At 21.5% G+C, this 22,014-nt stretch overlaps 6 protein-coding genes across 6 annotated transcripts; 5 read left to right on the forward strand and 1 right to left on the reverse strand.

Annotated features, from left to right (window-relative positions):
• Positions 1-546: 546 nt before the first annotated feature.
• Positions 547-11,517, forward strand: PBANKA_0309400 (conserved Plasmodium protein, unknown function; the record flags this gene model as incomplete). The annotated part of the gene is made up of 1 exon (XM_034566829.1): positions 547-11,517. One exon carries the CDS (start codon positions 547-549, stop codon positions 11,515-11,517), a length of 10,971 nt encoding a protein of 3,656 aa, XP_034419977.1.
• A 973-nt stretch (positions 11,518-12,490) lies between these two features.
• Positions 12,491-13,573, forward strand: PBANKA_0309500 (secreted protein with altered thrombospondin repeat domain, putative; the record flags this gene model as incomplete). Its single annotated transcript, XM_034566841.1, has 2 exons — positions 12,491-12,705; positions 13,042-13,573. The coding sequence occupies 2 exons, from the start codon at positions 12,491-12,493 to the stop codon at positions 13,571-13,573; spliced, it is 747 nt and encodes a 248-aa protein (XP_034419978.1).
• A 358-nt stretch (positions 13,574-13,931) lies between these two features.
• On the reverse strand, positions 13,932-14,963 carry PBANKA_0309600 (SRR1-like protein; the record flags this gene model as incomplete). The annotated part of the gene is made up of 1 exon (XM_034566852.1): positions 13,932-14,963. The coding sequence occupies one exon, from the start codon at positions 14,961-14,963 to the stop codon at positions 13,932-13,934; it is 1,032 nt and encodes a 343-aa protein (XP_034419979.1).
• Positions 14,964-15,686: 723 nt separating this feature from the next.
• On the forward strand, positions 15,687-17,723 carry PBANKA_0309700 (multidrug efflux pump, putative; the record flags this gene model as incomplete). Its single annotated transcript, XM_034566863.1, has 1 exon — positions 15,687-17,723. The coding sequence occupies one exon, from the start codon at positions 15,687-15,689 to the stop codon at positions 17,721-17,723; it is 2,037 nt and encodes a 678-aa protein (XP_034419980.1).
• A 686-nt stretch (positions 17,724-18,409) lies between these two features.
• PBANKA_0309800 (arginyl-tRNA--protein transferase, putative) lies at positions 18,410-19,453 on the forward strand (the record flags this gene model as incomplete). The annotated part of the gene is made up of 1 exon (XM_034566874.1): positions 18,410-19,453. The coding sequence occupies one exon, from the start codon at positions 18,410-18,412 to the stop codon at positions 19,451-19,453; it is 1,044 nt and encodes a 347-aa protein (XP_034419981.1).
• A 795-nt stretch (positions 19,454-20,248) lies between these two features.
• PBANKA_0309900 (conserved protein, unknown function) lies at positions 20,249-20,749 on the forward strand (the record flags this gene model as incomplete). The annotated part of the gene is made up of 1 exon (XM_034566885.1): positions 20,249-20,749. One exon carries the CDS (start codon positions 20,249-20,251, stop codon positions 20,747-20,749), a length of 501 nt encoding a protein of 166 aa, XP_034419982.1.
• Between the last annotated feature and the right edge of the window lie 1,265 nt (positions 20,750-22,014).

Below are 22,014 nucleotides of genomic sequence, written 5' to 3' on the forward strand. Positions count from 1 at the left end.
TTTATTTTTTCTTTATTTTTTCTTTATTTTTTCTTATTTTTTTTACTTTTTATTTTTCTCCCTTGTTTTGCCTTAGTATTACACGTTTATCATATTAATTTTTTTTAAAATATTTTATGTTGACATTTGTAACGATTCATGTAAATAATGTAAATAAATATTTAACAAAAGTAAGGAAAATCAATTCGGTATTATTATACCGTTTAATTATTGTGACAAAAGGATAACATTATATTATTTCAAGAATTACAAATGTGAATATATCATTTGTATATATAACTTTATGTATGCATGTATAATATGCGAAAAATACATATTTCAAGGTTGCCTCGAATTTTATCATATATTTAAGAGTTTGTTATAAATATATACCAATCGTGTGTGTAGACTTTTGAGCTTCTGCTAATATATTAAAGTCATATATATATTTTTCTAAATAATATTAAAATAAACAAAATTTAACCAACTAAAATATAGTCAAATTCTATTCATAGATGCTTTATTTCATATTCTAAAAATAAATACAAAAAATTATTTTCAAATAACATGGATGGTAATGACTTTCGATTTGATGCAGAAAGCCATGTCAACAATGAATCTGAAAATGATGATATAAACTCAAAAAAAAAAAATGAAGAATCGGATCGGGATATTTCGAACGGTTCGCAAAGTGATAGAAGTCAAAGTAATAGAAGTCAAAGTAATAGAAGTCAAGGTAATAGAAGTCAAGGTAATAGAAGTCAAGGTAATAGAAGTCAAAGTAATAGAAGTCAAAGTGATAGAAGTCAAAGTGATAGAAGTCAAAGTGATAGAAGTCAAAGTGATAGAAGTCAAAGTAATAGAAGTCAAGGTAATAGAAGTCAAGGTAATAGAAGTCAAGGTAATAGAAGTCAAAATAATAGAAGTCAAAGTAATAGAAGTCAAAGTAATAGAAGTCAAAGTAATAGAAGTCAAGGTAATAGAAGTCAAAGTGATAGAAGTCAAAGTGATAGAAGTCAAAGTGATAGAAGTCAAAGTAATAGAAACATATCAGGGAAGCAAGTGAAGAGCGATATAGAATGTACTGAAAAAGAAAACATAAGTGAAGTTGACGAAATTAGCGAAATTAGCAAAGAGCATGAGCGAAAACAGAAAAAAACGAGGAAAAAAATAGCATTGAAAAAATATAGAAAATATTTCACAAAAAATAAAAGTGAAGAAAAAGAAATAAAATCATCCTCTGATGAAAACTTCTTTACAGCAGAAAAAAAAAATAAAAGAAAAAATGAAGAACGTTATACTATTAACAATAATGTAGAAAACAATTGTGACATGTCTATATTTAATGATCAACCAATAAATGATTCGTTATTTTCACAACCACAAAATGGATCAGAAACTGAAAAGGGTTCCGAAAAGGGTTCTGGTGATAATGTAGATGAATCTATCTATGAAGAAGAACAAACATCTGAATATAAAAAAAGCACAGAAACATATAGTAGGAAATATACAGATGAAGATGTTAGTAGAAGTATGGAATCTAATCATAGTTATGATAATAACAGAGGTAGTCAGTATAGTCAGAGTTATAAGAGTGATCAAGAAAATGAAAGCATATGTGATGAAATGGAATCTAAGTCAAGTTATAAAAATGTCAAAAAAAATTATAAAATACACGAAATAAGGAATAAAATAAAAAATGTTAATAAAAAAAGTGAAATATTGCTAAATATGCTATTCAATGCTAATGAAATAAGTATGAACAAATCAGGTACTTTAAGAGATAATATAAAGAATAAGCAAGAAAATAAAGATAAACAATTTGAAAATAATCAAAAAATTATTAAAACTATTTTAAATGTTCAAGAAAAAAATAAAGTTGATGTTTATTATAATGAAAATAATTTTACACAAATATATAAAGAAGCAAAAGGTGAAAAAGGAGGACCTATAGATACTCATAAAATAAATAAACAACATAAAACTGAGAAAAAAAATGAAGCAGATTCTATTAAACAAAATGTTATAGAAAAACAAATATATGAGTTAAGGGATAATGAAAAATATTGTTTTATAAAAGATAAAAACGATTTATTTGTAGGAAATGATAATGAAGAATTTACTGAAATAAAAAAAAATTATAATAAAATATATGAAGCAACCAAATTAGAAAAAAGAAAAATAATGAATTTAAATTATATATATAATAAATATAAAATATTATTATCCGAAATCAAATCGAATGAATATTTAAATTCAATAGAAATGAAATTAAATCTTATTGAAAATTCATTATTTTGTATATCTGATTTATATAAAGAAGGTAACGATGGTGTTGTAGATTCTAAATTAGATATAACACAAAAATTATCAGAACTATTTGAAAATGTTACTGAAAATGTCTTAGATACATATGATGAAGCAATTAAAGGAAAGGATGTTGATAATTTGAATATTAATAAAAAAAATAATAATACAGAAAAAAAAAAAAATGAACAATTAAACTTGTCGTGTGATTTTAATCTATTTTTAAGAGTTTGCAAAATAATTATAAATGATGAAAATGTAGTATATGCAAATAGTAAAAAAAATATATTATTCTACAATAATATATATAAAATAAATTATTTATTTAATTGTGTAAAAAACAATGATATATTATTTAATGTATATTGTAAAGAGTTAATTCATCCATTTGAAAAATTATTCAAAGGATATAAAGAAATAAAACATGAACATGTTAATAGAAGTTTAAGCGATACAAATCAGATAAAATGGCCAAATTTTTCATATACAAAAAAAGGAATAATTGATAAAATAAATATTTTATGGTTTTATGAAACATTTGATGAAATACACTATTTACATTTATATAATTTAAATAATATAAATAGTAAAATGTTAACTATATCTATAGATTCACCGGTAGAATGTATTGATATAGTTTTCTTAAATAGTCTTATCCCTTTGGATTCGTTTTATAATTCTATAAAAAATTATTATTTAATGTTAATCACAGAGCAAACATTTTATTTTTTTAACATTCATCTATATTTCAACTGTGAAGAAGATTATAATATTTCTTTGGGTGAACGATTAATATATCAAAATATATATCCTTTTTATTTTAATATATATTTATTTCTTTTATTTAAATTACCAAAAGGGTCTAAAAAAAAATATGAATATATTAAATCTATTGAAAAAAGTGAACGTATATTTTTAGTTCAAGATGATGGAAATGTACTTGAGTTTGTATATGAAAAAGAAGATATTTTAAAACCTCTCAATATTTTTAAACATATAATAATTAATACATTATCTATATTAGTAAATAAAGTAAATAATGCATTCTTTTCGAATAATAGAAATATAGAATATTATTCGAATAGGGATGAAGAAGACGATGAACTTATTAAAAGTGATAGAAGTCAATACAAACAAAATTTTAACAATTTTCATAAACTTAGATCTTCCCCCAAAATTTCAAATCAATCTGTAATTAGCGGAGATGAATATGATTATGCGAATAATAGTAAAGTTAGTCTTATTGATGAAAGTGATAAAAATTATTCAGAAAATAAAACACAAAAAAGAAAAGAAGATGATCAATATCTATATCAATATAACAAAAATATATATTGTGATAATATTCAACAATTACCCATAAAGTTTTATTTAAAAAAAATAATAAATCCTTATTTTATACCTTATTTTTATTTTCACAAAAATAGAGTAAAAAAAATATTAATAGATAGCGAAAGATCAATATTGTATGTATTATATAAAAACAGTGATTTGTATATAAAACTATTATCAAATCCTTCTAACAAAAATAAAAATTATACATCTGAAACTATTATATTTAGTAAAAACGATTTAGTACGTGAAGTTGGAAATATATTTTTTGTAGATGATACAAAAGCTTCACATCATGATATATATATGGGTTCTAATTCCAATAATAATATGAAAATTTCGAATGATCAAAATTTTTATCCATTAAATGTTAACATAGATGGTATTGGAAACTCAGATAATTACATAGATTCTAATAATGTAGCTCATTTTGGAGAAAAACATTTTAGCAATTCTAACAATTTCGCTAGCTATGGAAATAGAAATATACATAACAGGCAAGGAATAAATAACGACATAACAGGAAATTCAAATATGAAAAATAGAAATAATAATAATATTAATAAATTTATGTATCCATCGAGTATGGATCAAGGATTACTTAATAAGCTCGAAATAATTGATATTCATATTAATTATGTATATGAAAGAAATAATATATTTTTAAAAATGATTGATAACAATTTAAATATATATTATATTTCTCTTGTTAAAAATATAGAAAATAACAGTTTTAAAGTTGTATTGAAAGATTTTCAAAATTACCCTCATAAAAAAGGGCTTAAAATTAATGAAAAGGAATGTCAGGTCGTATTTACACACCAATTAAAAAATTTATTCATTGTTTTGAAAAAAGTTACAAAAGGAAAAAAAAAAAATACTGATGAAAAAGAAGGGTCTTCTGAGAATTACGGAAACGATGAATGGAATGCGACAAAAAAACATGATGGAGTCAAAACGAAAGGGCGTGATATGTTTGACAAATCAAATAACTTTGGATTTTCACAACCTCCACCTTTTAAATTTATGGGCGATAATATTATGAACAGTCAGGAAATAAATTATAAAAACAGCGAAAATGAAAAAAAAAAAAAAAATGTTAATAAAAAAATTCACAAAGAAGGAAATACAGATTATGAAATAGATTGGGAAGATGCTCATGGATATTTTGATCCAGAAGACGAAAATAAAGATCAAGATAAAAATGATGAAATAAATAAACGAGCATCATCAGATAACAAGCAGAATAAGGAAACAGAAGAAGTTTATTATAAATTAAAATTGCTGACCAGTTCAGATGAAAATGGAAATTTTCTGAACAGTAAAAATTCGAGTAACTCACCAAAAAGCAAATTTATTTTTAAAAACGTAAATGAATATATAATAAATGAAGAAATTATTGGAATTATGTATAAAAAAAAAAATTATTATTTTCATGAATTTTTTGAAACAGCACAAAAAAATAATGCTATAAAAGATTTGTATTTGGATAAAATGAAATACAATAATATTAACGAAATACCAAGTGTAGGTCGAATTGGAAATATTCCCCCCATCAATGAACCTAACCCAAATTTAGGAATGAGCCATCATAATTCAATACCAAATAATTTGATAAATAATTATACAAAAAGTTCATCTTCAGGTACAACTAACAATATGAATTTTCTAAAAAATGAAAGAAATGGAATATCAATGCATTATTATGATAATTCAAAAAAAAATTTACCATATTATTTAAATAGTCAAAATAATTTTATGCCAAATAAAAGTAATTTAATTATTAATGACAATTTACTTTTCAAACCCAATGATAGATCTAGTAGCGACCACAAAGATAACTTGAAAAATATTCCTCCTTTTTATTTAAATGAAAATACAGTTAGTGAATATCAAGAATATTATGATGTATTAATAATAACAAATAAAAGTATATATTATATAAGTAGAAACACAAAAGTTCAAAAAATTGAAAAAATGATAAATAATTATTTACCATATATAATATCTTTTGAAAATAGAAACATTAAAAATATATTTATAAATGAATTAAAAATTAAAGAAGCCATGATAACTAATGAAAGTACTAATTTGGAAGGTAATCATTTTCCAACTCAAATATTAGAAAAACAAGTTCTTGAATATGTTAAAGAAAGATCGAACAATGGAAATATCCCTTTTAATAAAAACTTGGACGGTAATAATATGGGGAAAGGTGAAAATGATAGTACATCAAATTCGATGGCAGTTTTTTTGAAAAAAAAAAATGAATATGAATTAATTTATGAATATTTTATAAATCAAATAATACAAATGTCAACAAGTGAAGAATTTTTATTTATCATATGGTGCCTTCTTCTAAACCATGTTCATAAATATGAAATAATGTGCTTCAACAATATACACAATGTGGCGGATTCAAGAAATTCGAATATTTCTGGAAAACATTCTGATTATCGATCAAATAGTAAAATTGAAAATTCACAAACTGCATATGATTTGGGATTTTCAAAAGGATATGATAATAATTTTAAAAATAATTTTAATTATTCAATACAAGGAAAAAATCAGCATAATCGCATTTTCGAATTTAATCATGATTTTAATATTACTGATAAATCTCTAACTCATAAACACCCATTTAATAGGATCGATATGAATAGTATTAATTATTCAAACAATAATAATAATAGTTTTAAATTAAAGGAAGGAAATCACGACATAGATAATGGCCACATTGATTATGACATTTTAAACAGAATCTACAAAAGAACTCCTTTTAAATTTGGGTTTATTGATAATAATGCTGATTATATTATAAAACAAGGAAAATTACAAAAAGCAATGGAATTAGAAATAAAAACAAGAAAAGTAAAGGGTATAAATCATTTATTTAATGACAATATAAATGAATTAGATAATGAAATAGGAAAAAATGGAAATAAAGGAAATATAAATTCTATCGAATCAAAATACCAAGGAACCAATGATAGTATAAATAAAAAAATTGTTTATTCGGATGCTGGATATACAAATCTGTATAACATGTATCAGAAAAAAAATACAAGAAATAAATTATTAACATCTGAGAAAAATAAAAGTGGAAATTTTGCATTTGAATATTTAACAAATAAAAATTTTGATATTTTGTTTTTAAAAAATGTAAATATGTATAATAGTTCGTTACACATAATTTCAAGGGGGTTATTATTATTACTTAGTCGATTGCTTAAACCGATTATGTTTATAAATATATTTACCTATGAAAAATATAGAGATACACAGTTTTTTAAATTTTTAAATTATAGTAATGAAAAAAAAGAAAGTAAATATAATGATAAAAATTATACAGAGCAAAATAACAAATATCGATCCTATACAAAAGGTATAAAATTTCAAAAAATTGGAGAAAAACATTCTAAAAATTATTATAAAAATAGTATTTCAATTATATGTAATGACAAAGATGATGAAATTGAGGAAAGCTTTTATAGTATGAATGATTATTGTATTGTTAGAATAAATGATGATTATATAGTTAATTTTACTAAAAAAGGAAATAAAAAAAGAAAAAGAAACATATATGAAAGTAATGATATATTAATACTTAAAGGAGTTATTCCTTTGGATTGTTGTCTTAATTTAATTGAAAAGTTAAAATGTTTAAGTATATGTGTAAGTATAGTATTAACAAATTTGTTAAAAAGAAAAAAGGATTATGCAAACAAAATGAGAGGTATTACAGATGTTTCAATTATTAATATCTATTATGATTACACAGTTATAATGATAAACGAAATAAATGAATTTTATTCAGTTTTAAATTTTATTAATTTTAGTATAGAATATTTATTAATATATTCTATCATTATTTGCGATTATTATAGATGTAAAAAAATTATTAAAAAAAAAAATGTTGATAAAAAAAAAAATAATTTTTTATATTTGCCAAGTAGCTTATTTGACTTATTAATAAAATGTAATTTTTTAAAAGTTTATATGAGCAAAACTTATAGAGAAATTTTAAAACAATGTTTATTTTATTTGATAAAATCTGGGAAGTATATACCCGTGGATTTTTTCCAAGGATATATAATACACAAAACTGAATTCCTTGCACTTTTTTTAATAAAAAAAATTGAAGAAGAAGTCTTTTTAAAAAAAAAAATGAAAATTAAAGATAATTTTGAATATTACAAAAATGATGGACGTTATGATACAAAATATGATGAATTTCTTGCATCTGAAAAAAGAGCAGAACATTTCATAAATGCAAATTTAAAAGATTCACTTGTAAATATAAATATATTTAAATTAGTTATTTTGTTATACAAAGCAGATTATTATAGATGTGCTAGTACATTGATATCTTTTTATATCGATTCATATTATAAAACATTACCAACTTATGAGAAAGATGTGAACAAGGATAATCAGAATGGAAATATCAGAGATTCAAGACATGGTCATTATATTGATAAAAATTTGAATGCATATAATTATGAAAATATGTTGTTTAGTAATGACAATGGGCATATAGATAATAAAATGGGGGGAATATACAACAATGAAATGATTATTTCAAATATTGGAATAAAATATAATAAATATTTTTATGATTTATATACATCTTGTTTTTTACCTGTTGACAAAATTGTACATGTAAATTATTTAAAATATTTGTTTAAACATGATGAAAGAAAAAAAAACAAAATAAAAAGATTTTTAATAACATTGCTAGAATATTCAAATGATATTAACTTTCATTTTTTTATTTTTAATTTAATTTTGTATAAATGCAAAAATGAATTTCCTTGTTCTATTTTTGATTTCACAATTTCACCATATTTATATTTTTATGTTAAGTTTAATGAAATGAATATTAAAGATGCATATATTTACTATTTTAAAGAATTAAAATATCAAGATATTGTTATATTTTTTTCAAGAAAAGCATTTCGAAAATGGGATATATCACCAGATCATATAACATCTTTAAAATCAATTTCAAAAATATTAAATTTAAAAAAAGACAATCCAATAAATAAAAATGAAGGATCAAAAGGGCCTCATAACTCAGTTCGAAAAATCGAAAATTTCGAAAAACCAAAAATAGATAATCAATATATAACAAAAGAAAAACAATTTGATATAGAACATGATAAGATGAATAAAATTTCGAATGATAAATTTTTAGATCCATTTCATTTTTCTGTTAAAATGGCTAATCAACATAAAAATTATGAACAAGAAATAAATATAAATAAAAATATGCTTTTAAATGAGCTAGCTAGAAATAATTATCTTTTTGAAAATAATTTTATTGATAATAATAATCTAACAAAAAACCCATTATATAATAATGAAACAAAAGAAATTTTTTGTAGTATTTACAAATATTTATTTCGTATTATTTCTTATCCTAGTTTAAAAAATAGATTGGAATATATTGACAACTGTATGAAAGCTAAGATATTTTTTATTCAAAAAATTTTTTATTTTAAAAAAAAACAAAATAAAAATGAGCCACAAAATAGTATACCAATCAATTATATAAATGGTGAAATATATGAATCTAACAATGAAGTTAAATCAAAAAATACAGATTATAATAGATTAGAATTTGTCCGAAGAAATGGCAATAAAAAAAATAATAATGAATATTTCATAAATGATGAAGTAGTTAAAGTTCCACGAAATGGAAAGTATTCGAGTGTACAAGACATATTGAATATTAATTGTTATTTGAAAAAGGAAGTTTTAAAAAATTATTATTTAGTAGACAAAACGATATCTTATGATAATATATATTCAAATAGTGTAAAATTACTTTTTGCAAATAATAAATGTCTTTTTAAATTAAAAGATGAATATATATCGAATCATAATAATTATTACTTAAATTTAAAAGATATAAAAAAATTTAGAACTTCACTAAATTATCAGAAAATGTTATTTTACGAAATTGTTAACTTATTTGTATTTTATGTCTTTAAATTTTGTGATTGGAATTTTTTAAAAAATTATTTTGATATACTTATGAATGGATCTAAAGAAGATGTAAAAAAGGTTTTAGAACATTTTAATAATATTAATAATGAAGAAATAGATGTAATTAACAAATCTTTTTCAAACATGTATGATTATCTATGTCGTAATAGATATGAATATGTTGATGATATAATAAATGATTATAATAAAAAAATAAAAAATGTTAATTCTAAAATTAACATATCTAGAATAATAGATATAATTGATACTTTCAAAGAATATTTAATTGTAATCCAAACAAATATATATACAAAGGAAGAATTGAAAAATAACATTTTTTTTAAAAGTAACTTTTTATTTAAAAACTTTTTACCATCATTTAATTTGTTAAGATTAATAATATTATGTGATAAAAAAAAAGAAAAGATTGATAATTTGAATAATAACTGTTTTTCCACAGTAAGTGCAATGTTAAAACGAGATCCAAAATGTAATTCTTTTTATTTTTCAAAATATTCTTTTTGTTTTGAAAGGTTAATAGATTTATCATTATCTTTAGCTATATGTTTTGAAAATGTACATTTTATTATCAATTATATTGGCGATATACTAAAACTTTATGATAAAAATTTTAACATTTCATTATATTTGTTAGTTGTTTTGAAGTTACACAAATTTATGAATAATCTATTTGAAATAAAAAAAATACGTCTTCTTTTAAAAAAAAAAATCGATTATATTAAATCTCAAAAATACAACGAACAAATGAAATTAATTTATTTTTTAAATTGTATACCTTTAATTTATCTTGACCCACAAATGAATGTTATATTAATAAACGAATCATATGAATATAAAGGAAATCAGGATCAAATTATATTTTCAAAATTATCTCCATTTTCTTTAATTTCTAAAATGGTAAATAATCAATTAAGAAGTGTCTATTCATATCATGATTATACAGATAACTATAATGATGATGAAGAAGAAGGAATAAAAAATGATTCAAAAAAAAGTAACCAAACAAAACAAGATAAAAAAAATGAAAGGAATAGTGATATATCTGATGTTGAAAATATTCAAAGTAATAGTGATAATGAATCAAACGATGTAGGTGTTTTAAAAAGAAAAATAAAATATGGTGATACTACTTCGATAAATAAAGAAGGTAGAAAAGCATTATATTATCTTTACAATGTTAATTATTGCTTTAATAAAAAAGAAAATGGTTTAAAAAGAAAAGAAAACTACCCAGAAGTGATCGTTTTAAGCCATCAAAATTACTGTTTCTATATAACGTGGATATCAAATCTTCTTTTAAATCATAAAGTAGAATATAAATCGTTGATAAATGTGTATTTAAAAATTCATAACAATTTAAAACACAAAAAAGCATCAAATTTAGAAGAACATGAAATATCTATAATTATTTATTATTTATTTACTATGTGGATAAATGGTGATAAAAATAATACTTCCTTCTTTTTTTATAATGACGATTCAAGTTATAATGAAAAAAATAATATTGGATATTTTTTAAAAGATAAATATGGAAAATTAGAATATATTAATAATTATTCGTTAATAACATTATTAAAAGAATTGTTATCCAGAGCGGAGTTTTATTTTGAATACACATCAGATGCAGCATCTAGAAATTATGATATTAGCTGTATAATTTTAGATTCATCTATATATGATCATGAAAATTTTAAAAAATCATCTGTTGATATTTTAGCAAAATTTTTTGATGAAATATATGTGACATTTAATGATTCCCTTACAAAAATACCATTTTTAAATCACATTATTGAGTTTCAAAATATACACGAATTTTTAAAGAAATTCAAAATTTATTTAGAAGAAATAGCATACAAGGTTGCTCTTAGCGAGCAAGCTTACATTTGAAAAATGAATCTAAGTTCGAGAAGAAAAAACTTTTCTACATGTACACATTTTACCTGCTTGGTTCTGGTCACTTATTGTTTTTTTTACATTTTAACACTTTTCAACATTTTTTTATTATTCTACTGTTTATTGTTTATTACATGCTTGCAATCAGCAACTGTAAAATTATAAAAAAAAATATATATATGACACGCAACCCTTTAAAAGGTAATTTGGAAAATTTTTATTAATCTTTAAAATTAAAATAAAATGAAGAACTTTATTTACCATTTTGAGGCCCTTTGAGAAAAAAATGAAAAGTATGGATAAATAAAAATTTTATTTATGCACAAATATATATTTTTGTTCTTTTCAATCTTCACTATTTCAAGGGAAAATTTTAATTCGAATAACTATTGTTATATATAATACAAAATGAAGTTTCATAATATTATGTATTTTTTTAAACATATAAATTTTTTTTTTGTCAAATTTTTATGATCATTTTTTTTTTTTCCAAATTTATGTTTTACCGATTTTTTTTTTTTTTTATCGCTTACAACACTTGCAAAACTGGAAAAAAAAGGCGAAAAAAACTTTATACCCTTTTTTAAGGAAATAAAAAAAATTGTTAAAAGAACACATATATTTACTTCTTTTTTCTATTAATATTGTCGGAAACAAAATTACAATTAATTTATTGTATATTTATATATACTACTAAATAGTAATAAATTGAACATTTTGTATGATGTCGCAAAAAAATTTTCTTTCTCTAAATATTCTTTGATTTTTTTTTTTTAATACAAGCTTTTTCCATTTTTTATATATACATATAAATAGCCATTATTTTTTAATTTTTTTTCATAATTTTTACTTTTTCTCTAGTTTTACAACCAAATGTGTAATTCCCATAATATTTGTGTAATAATTAATATTTCCATATGAGAAAACATGATAAAATTTTTTTTTTTTCTTTTATTATTTTAATGTGATGACAAACCGTCGAATAGTGTTGTTTTTTTTTTTCTTCTTTTTTTTAATGCAAAAAAAAAGTAGTCAATATAATAGAGATCATTCGAAAATAAATTATATTGATACCGACGAATATGAAAATAAAAATCAAAGAAAAAGAGGCTCATATATTAAACCTGATGTTGGTGCAGACACATGTGTAATTTTTTCTGCTGAAGAAGGAGATCCACACAAGTAATTATTAAAATTTGTATTTTCACTAAAAATAAATATCCATAAATATACAATTCCGCTTGCACAAGCATAAAATGCTGTATCAAATGTTTTCCAATTGTTCTACACTCTGCCTCATTTAATTTATGCTTATTTTTTTAATTTGTTTATTCTTTTTAAATCATTTTTATGTGATAGTTATTTTTAATTTTCACTTCAAATCAGTGTACATAACCTTTATGTATGCAAAATGTGTTTTTTATCTGAACAAGTCATAATTTTTTCCATAAATTTATGTACACACATGTATATATAATTTATTTTTATCGATATTATATGTATGCATATTTTTTTTAGCTGCTGGTGTCCAAGAGGATATATTATGTGCAGTGAAGAAGATGTTACTGATTTGCAAACAAAACTCGAAAAAATTAAAGATAAAAATACAAAGAACAAATTAACCCCATCATGGGTCAAAATATTATGTGACAATTCTATGGAATATGGTTTTAAAAATATGTCAGTAGTTATAGATTATGAGCTAGCTGTTATATGCAAAGACATGCCTAACAAAGAAAACCCTGGCTTTGAAATAATAGGAGCATCCGGTTATATTCCCAACGAAACTGTTATTAAAGAAACAAAAGCAGATCCAACATATGTTCCTCGTAAATGCACTGTTAATAATTTTTATTTATGTAAAAAAGTGGAAAACGATAATGTCAATTGTCAATATAGTCCTTGGTCGGATTGGACACCATGTATAGATAATAAACAAAAAAGAATGAAAAAAATTGTGCGTTCAAATCAAAATAATACCAACTTTTGTTTATGGAATAACAAAAAAGTTCCAAGAAGTATAATAGAGGAAACTCGATCGTGTGAATAAAGTATAAGTTTTTTTTTTTTGTTATACGAAAGATGAAGAAAAAAAATAGTATCAAAATTATAATAAAAATATGAGCATTTTTATACTCATATTTTAAAACTTATACATAAACACTAAAAGTACCGTTTTACCATTTTTAATAATTTTTATATCCTCTTTTTAAATGCGTAGGCAATCTCATACTTCAAATATTTTTTTTTAATTTTAAAATGTGTGAGATTTGTGTATGCATGCATTTGTATGTTTAACATTTGATGAAAATATTTATAAACTAACAAAATTAAAAAAAATTAGTTATCACAATTATTACTAAAAAAAGGAAAAGAAAAAAAGAAGCATAAATCAAGAAAAATGTAATTTATTCATTTTTTTTGCCCGTTGTGTGTGCAAGTAAAGAATTATAAATATTAAACCAAAAAATGAATTGGTCAGGTAATTTTTGAAAAGTTATAATAGATAGGTCATTAAAAGCATGTACTTGCTCAGAACAAATAGGAAATTTTATTTCGTTTAAAAAGTTTAATATATAAAATATAAAATGTGAATATTTAAAATTTTTTTTCATTTTATTTAAATGTGTAATATCCCATTTAATAGTTTCTGGTTCACTTTTTTGTAATAATTCAATAGCAAAACTTGGAATTCCCAAAGGTTTATATTGATATATATGATCTTTGTAATAATCAAAACTATTCCCAATATATATTGTTTTTTCAGGGGTTAATAAAAAATTCATATTAGGATAACTCAGTTTTTCATCAATAAATATATTGTATAAAACTTCACCATATAAGCTTATATCACAATGTGGCATATATAATAGGACATTTTCGTTTTCCTTCAAATTACATACTGTTATTTCTTTTTCATTTTCCGCTAGCTGTTTTGACATGCTTGGATATGAACTAAGAACCTGAACGTTCAGAATTTTGTACACATTTAAATCAGTATTGCTAATTTTGGGGTCATATATATATATATGCTTAATATTATAATTATTTGAAACCAATATTATAAATGCTAATTGATACATGCATGCGTTTTTATTATTGAGATTTATATCTGTTAAAGAACCTAAACCTAAGCAAATAGCGGATTGTATTACTATACTTTCTTTTTTAATCTCTTTAAATTTTTTTTTAAAATTTTCGAAAAATACACTTTTTTCTATACTGTTCATAATTTTTTTAACTCCATTATGAATATGTTCTACATATTTATTTTCATCGTTTTTTTTTTTTTTTTTTTCATATATCTCATTAATGCCATTAGTTGTGTTTTTAGCATCCAATCGATCTTTGTTCAAATCCGGTTTCGCTTCATTTTTTATCCATATATATTTTTTATTTTTGGTTTTGTGTTTTTGAGGTACATTTATCCATCCATCCATTTAAAAAAAATAAATATTTACTGGTAAACTAATCTTGAAAATACTATTTTTTTTTTAAATAGATACATATTCAAAAGTGTTAGTTGGTGAATTCAGTTGGAATATTCAAACAATTTATGTATAATACTTAAGGGCATCAATATGTATATATATATGCACATTTTTAATTTATTTCGTTTTACAAATATTAAACACTTCAATTTTATATTTTCACAGTTTGAATAAAAAAATCCAAATTATATCATAAAAAGAAAGCATATATATATATACATACATATTTTTAAATCAATAATATTGGTCATGAGCAATTGTAGATATATATTTTAAATGTGCAATTTGCTCATATTTATAAAAATGTGTTAAGATCTATTAATCCACAAAATATATTTCTTAAAAGTTACAAAAAATAAATATATTTTTTATTTCGAATATATTATACCGATATCACTATATATTTTTTTTTAAATAATTAAGTTATATGATAAATATGAATAATCATGAATAAATATATATTTGAAGTATGTGAAACGCAAGCTTGGAAAAAATGGTGATAAAATATCCACATATAAATCTAAGTTATATATCTTTTTTTAAATGTGTTAATTCCAAAATACTTAGAAACAATATAGATTCAAGTTTTATTGTTTGAAAAAAAACTAATTCTAAATGTTGTATTATTGAGATAAAGAAATCTTGGAAGAAATACCAGTATGAACAGTAATTATGGTAAGTGTGCCTATTTTGAAGGGTTCTAAAAAAAAGATGGGTTCTAACCACATCTCACATTTTGAGGAACATAATAAAAATGATCATATAAATAATCGTCAAAAAATATCTTTATGCAAAGATATCAAAGTTGGAAATAAAAAAAAATCAATCAAAAAAGGTAGCAATTGTGTGCAATCAAATCGGAATAAAATAATAGAAATAACCAAAAACAATGATAAAATGAATAATGAAAATATAAAATACTCAGATTTAAAAGAAAAAAAAAAAAAAAGGTTTTCTAAAGTTTTTGTTAAAACCATAAATATGTTATTTACAGAAATATTTATAAAATCATTTCAAACAATGTTATCATATGCTATAACATCATCATTTTTTATTTTACTAAATTTATATATGTCTAGTAGTTGCAAATATGAAGAAATAGCTGGATTTGGTGTTTCTTTATCTATTATATCGCTATTAAATTCTGTAGTTGAGGGGTTTTGTAGTAGTTTAGATTATTTTTGTAGCCAATCAATTGGAATCAAAGATATATATAATTCTTTTTTATTTTTAAATAGTGCATATTTTTTATTTTTTATATTTTATGTATTACTTGTTTTAATATTTTTTTTAATAAAACTTTTAATTTATTATGCAATAGATTTAAAATATATTCATATTTTCATGGGTATTGAATTGGATAATGATATTACACAAGGGTATTATTTTAAAATTATGGACGTATTTTTTTCGAGTTTCAAAATATTATTATTTTCTTTTTATCCATATTTTTTATTTGAATCCACTAGAAGATTTTTAATTTTGCATAATAATATTTACCCAAGTTTATTTACATCTTTTTTTTCATTTTTTGTATTAAATTTTTTTTGTTATATTTTTGTTTTTATATTTTCTATGAGTCATGTTGGCGTTTCTTTGGCATGGCTTGTAACGAATATTATTAGTTGTCTTTTTATTTTTTATTTTTTGAGAAATTATATTCAAGAGTGTTCACTACTTTTAGAGTTAGATATTAGAATTCCTTTTCTGTCTCCAAACTCAAAATCTGAAGAAAATATCATAGAACCCGTTTCGATATCTTCAACAAATAATATAGATGTACATCATTATTTTCAAAAGCAAAATGATCATTATCATATTCTAGATATTGAAGAAAATCATAATAACAATAAAAAACAAAATTTATATAAAAATGAGATATTATTTCACGATAAAGGGGATATATTATTTGAAAATTCCCAAAAAAATGATATAAATATATTTTTACAAAAAAATCAAATATGCAAAATAAATTTCTTATTTTTTCATATTCCCTCAAAAAACATTAGGAACAAATTTTTAAATATTACAAAAACAAATATTAAAAATATATTTTTTGAAATTCTTTCATTCGAAATGCAATTGTTTGAATCAGCATATCTTAATTTAACATCTGTTGCAGTATTTATCCAAATAAATAATATGATGGGTTTTGTTTATAATGTATCACATTCTTATGGTATATTTTTAGCAAAACTTATGGGTATATATATATCTCGAAAAAACAGAATACAAGAATATTCAAAAAAAAATATCATAGAAAATAAGAAAAATTTATCAGATTTGATAGATGCAAATATAGAACACATTATATTATATAGAATGCAATTTGGAATTTTATTTATTTTATTATTATTATTTCTTTATACCTGTTTAGCAATTTTATATATATATCATGAACAAATTATCACCTTTTTTTACAGTAATATAGAAATGAGGAATTATTTGATTAAAGTTTTTTTTATAATAACAATTGAATCACTTTTAGAAGTTTTGGCAGCTTTTCTAAATAATATAATAAAAGGATTAGGATTACAAGACAAAATCTCTTTTTTTACATTTCTTAATTTTATGTTATTAATGCAACCATTCGGACTTATTCTAACTTTTGGTTTTTCTTTGGATATTTATGGATTTATATATTCAACTATAATTAGTATGATTATTCAAATTTCTTATTTATCTGTATTTATATTTAAAGCTCTTTAAAATTACCGACCAAGTCATGACTCAAATTTCCCACTTTTTTATACGTTCATATTTTTGAACAATATTTTTTTACAATCTTTTACTTTTACATATAATTATGCATATACTTCCTCTCTATTTTATATTATTTACGAGTCACATTCCTTTTCACTTATTTTATGAGCATTAATTTGTATACTATTTTGTATTATTTTGTGTTATTATTTTTTTAAATTTTTATAACTCCGAAATAACTCTATACTCCCCATGTACCGAAGATTATTACTTCAATTTTAAATAGCATCTTTTAATTCTCCATTTTTTTTTTTCATTTTTGCAAATAAAAAGGGATGTAGTGCACATAAGCATAGCATGTGGCATATATTTTTTTTTGTTTTTTTTTCCAAAAAAAAATTTAAGAAATAAAATATAAAAAGAATAACTATCGTGATTGTTAAATAGAGGAATAAATATTTTTTTTTTTATTTCACTTTTATCAATTTTATTATATTCAGATTAATGTAATTATTCTAAAATAAATTTATTATATCCCCATGAAAGTATAATAATATATTTAGTAAATAGTATTCGATAAATTATTTTATCTAAAATTAATTGTAGCATAACATAATATAATATAACAATTTGAATCCAAAAATATATAGAATATAATTTTGGATATTAGAAACTTGATCCAATGTACAAGCATGATAAGTGATGAACTAGAAAGTGATGAAATGAAAGGGAGTGGGGAAATAGAAAATAAGGAAAAAGAAAATAAGGAAATAGAAAGTGGCGCAAATAAACCAGAGGGCGAAGATACAAATTTAGAAGACAATGTTAACATAAATAAAATAGTTGCAATTATGTCAATTAAAGAACCTGATACATTAACAAAAATATTTAATCTTATGAAAACAAACAATTGTTTAAATTATTATCCATTACTTACACCATATCATAATATCGAAAAACTAGTAAATATATTATTAGAAGAAAATTATGAATATGAAAACACATGGTGTGTCCATTATAATGCTAGTTTTATTTGTAAATTATTTTATGAAGGTTTTATACCAGTTGCTAGTAAACAAAAAGTTCAAGTTATAGAAAACTTTAAACCGAAAATATATAAAGAATATTTATTAATACCAAAAATTCATTTTATTCGATCTTGTATGCATCCAAGTGAAATCCATATATCAAAAAAAGTTAAAAAAAAATGTAAACAATTTTATATTACTATAAATAAAGATTTTGATGGAGTTGTTAAAGGTATTGTAGAAAAACATGGACAAAATTGGTTATATCCATTTATACAAAATGAATTTAAAAAAATATTTGAAAAAAAAGTTAAATATAAAAATGTCCAAATGCATTCTGTTGAATTATGGCATGAAGATAAATTAGTTGCTGGTGAATTAGGAAATACAGTTGGATCTATTTATACAAGTTTAACTGGGTTTCAAAGACAAAGTTCAGCAGGGACTATACAATTATGTGCTTTAGCAAAGTTATTAGAATTTCAAAAATTTCAATTATGGGATTTAGGAATGTTATTACCTTATAAAAAGGAAATTGGATCTAAAGAAATATCCATGAAAGAATTTTTTGATAGACATAGAAAATTTAAGTATATAGATGCAGAATTTAAAATTCCATTTATGGATAAACTTAATTGTGCAGTATTAATACGAGGTGTTGATCCATCCGATTCTACCATACAATTAAATCAATCCAATCCCACATAAAAATTGATAAATACTTTTATCAAAAAAAAATAAAATAACATGAACACTTATTTTATTGTGATGCTTCTATCCTTATAAAATATATATTTTATATTTTTTTGTAGTTTAGAGAATAAATTAAAAAGAAATGCATCTCATATACTTTTTGTGTGTGTGCATTTATGAAAATATACACATTTTCCAACATTTTAAGTTTTGTTCATCTTTTTATATTTCTATTCCTAAACACTTTTTTATTTTTTTTTTGTTTCTATATCTTATATATAGATTTGTACAATTATGTATATATTAAGAGAAAACTATTTTAAATTAAATATAACCATAAGCTTATGTGTTATCAAGTTTTTCATTTATCAGTTTTTATAAAAATTAAAAAAAATTAAAAAACTTGTAATATTCAAAAGTAATGGAAAATTCCATGTAAAGACTATTTATATACAACACTCTTTTGTCAGTGTATAATTTAAAAATACTTCGATCCATATCCTAATTTTTGCAAAATTAAAAAATTATATTTTACTCATTAATCCAAACTATTTAACATAACTATATATATGACTTGTTTTTTCCATTTCGCTGCTTTTTTACATATTTGGAAAACAGCGAAATTTATAATTTGAAAATATATTAAAGAAGCGGTGATCATTTTTCACATATTTCCGTATTTCTTAAAATATTTATATTTTTTTTCAAATTATTTTATAGAAAAATATAGTTTAGGCCAAACCAAGAATAAACAATCGATACGCAGCAAAATAAAATGAAAACGCGATTATTTTATCAAAACAAAACAAAATGAAAGCATATGACTATTTTATCAAAACAAAACAAAATGTAAATACGTTTTTACTTTGGTACAAAACATCAAGTATAGGGCATCGAAATTTTGTATGGTTATTTATTGGATGCTTTTGTGGATATATATATGGAAAAATTGAATATAATAATAAAAAAAAAGGAAAAGGAATATATGGAGATTTAATATGTGTAGATGAATATATAATTAACAAAAAAAATATAATGAATTTTGAAAAAAATTATAATAAATTAAATATTCATGCATTTAAAAATAGAGGATATGAATATACTAAACTATTTAAGGCTATAAACTGGGAAAATTCTCCTTTAAGTTATTTACAATTACGATTATGGAAAAACCAACAAAGTTATGATAATTATTTAAAGAATAAACAAGTCAATGAATTATTCGATAATGTAAAAAAAGAATGTACTTCTTATACAAGTAATATTTACGAAACAATTGTAGATGATTCTATAATTCGAATTATACAATAAATTTACACCAAATTTATATTCCCATATTTTTTCCTGTACTATTATAATATCATTTAGGATATTTCCCACGGTTTTATTTTAATCAATTACACACATATTCGCACACATGAAGAATTTAGAACAAATGAAAAAATCTATAAAATAATTACCTATTCATATTTTTATGTTTAAAATGGAGATCCTATTAATTGACTATAATAAAAATATTACCAAATAAGGTGTTGTTTATACCCACCTTTGCTTCGTTTTTTTATTTTTAATTAAATTAAAAGTAATAGATAGATATACCTCTAACGCTCGCTTATTAATTTAATTGTTTTATCCCTATTTTTCTCATTTAGAAAATATTTTTTTTTTGAAAAACTTTATCCATCATTTAATCTTTCAAGTTAATTTATTTAAAACCTTTATGAATTGCAATATATTATACATGTATAATACATATTATTAATATGATAAACAAAAGAAAAATAATATATTTTATATAAATTTTATATTTATTAATACCATAAACAAATGAATGAACTTATTTTCGTACAAATTTATTATAACAACTATTAGGTATAATTAAAAGGTGTTAATACCTATGAATGGAATAAAAGCTAATTATTATTCTAACCATTTTATGTATTTTTTTTCTGACTTGTTAAGGTAAATTTTGTTCATAAAAAATTTGTATAGAATTTTTTAAAAAAGTAAAAGAAAATAGCGATATAAATTCGTATTCCCATATATATGTATGTATGCCTATATACAGGATTATATCTATACATATAAACAAAGACATATATAAATGTTTATATCTTACGGAATAAAACTGGAGTTAGCCTCAGATTTTCAAACTACATTATTCTACTAGTCTCAAACAGCCATTTTGTTAAAAAAAAAAATAATAGATTTATATAAAAATATTTTTTTTTTTTAAATTATTATATTAGCATAATGGAGACGAAAAAGCTAAAATGAACAAAAATGATGACAGTTAAAAATAAGTAATATATATAAGCTAATAAAATTTAATAATGGATGAATAGAATAAATTGGTAAAATGAAGATATAATTTTTTAACTTAAATACAGAAAAGAACATGTAATTTATTTATAAAAATACATAATATATTTATGAAGCCCCTTTTTATTAGTATTACAATAATAATAATAATAATAATCTCATATTTTTAATGGCTTATGTATATATAAGAAAATTTAATGCGGAGATATGCATATTATTTTACATTTTGTACGCCTCAATTTTATAGCTATAAA

This window comes from Plasmodium berghei (assembly GCF_900002375.2).
Source record: "Plasmodium berghei ANKA genome assembly, chromosome: 3".
NCBI classification, from domain to species: Eukaryota; Apicomplexa; class Aconoidasida; order Haemosporida; family Plasmodiidae; genus Plasmodium; species Plasmodium berghei.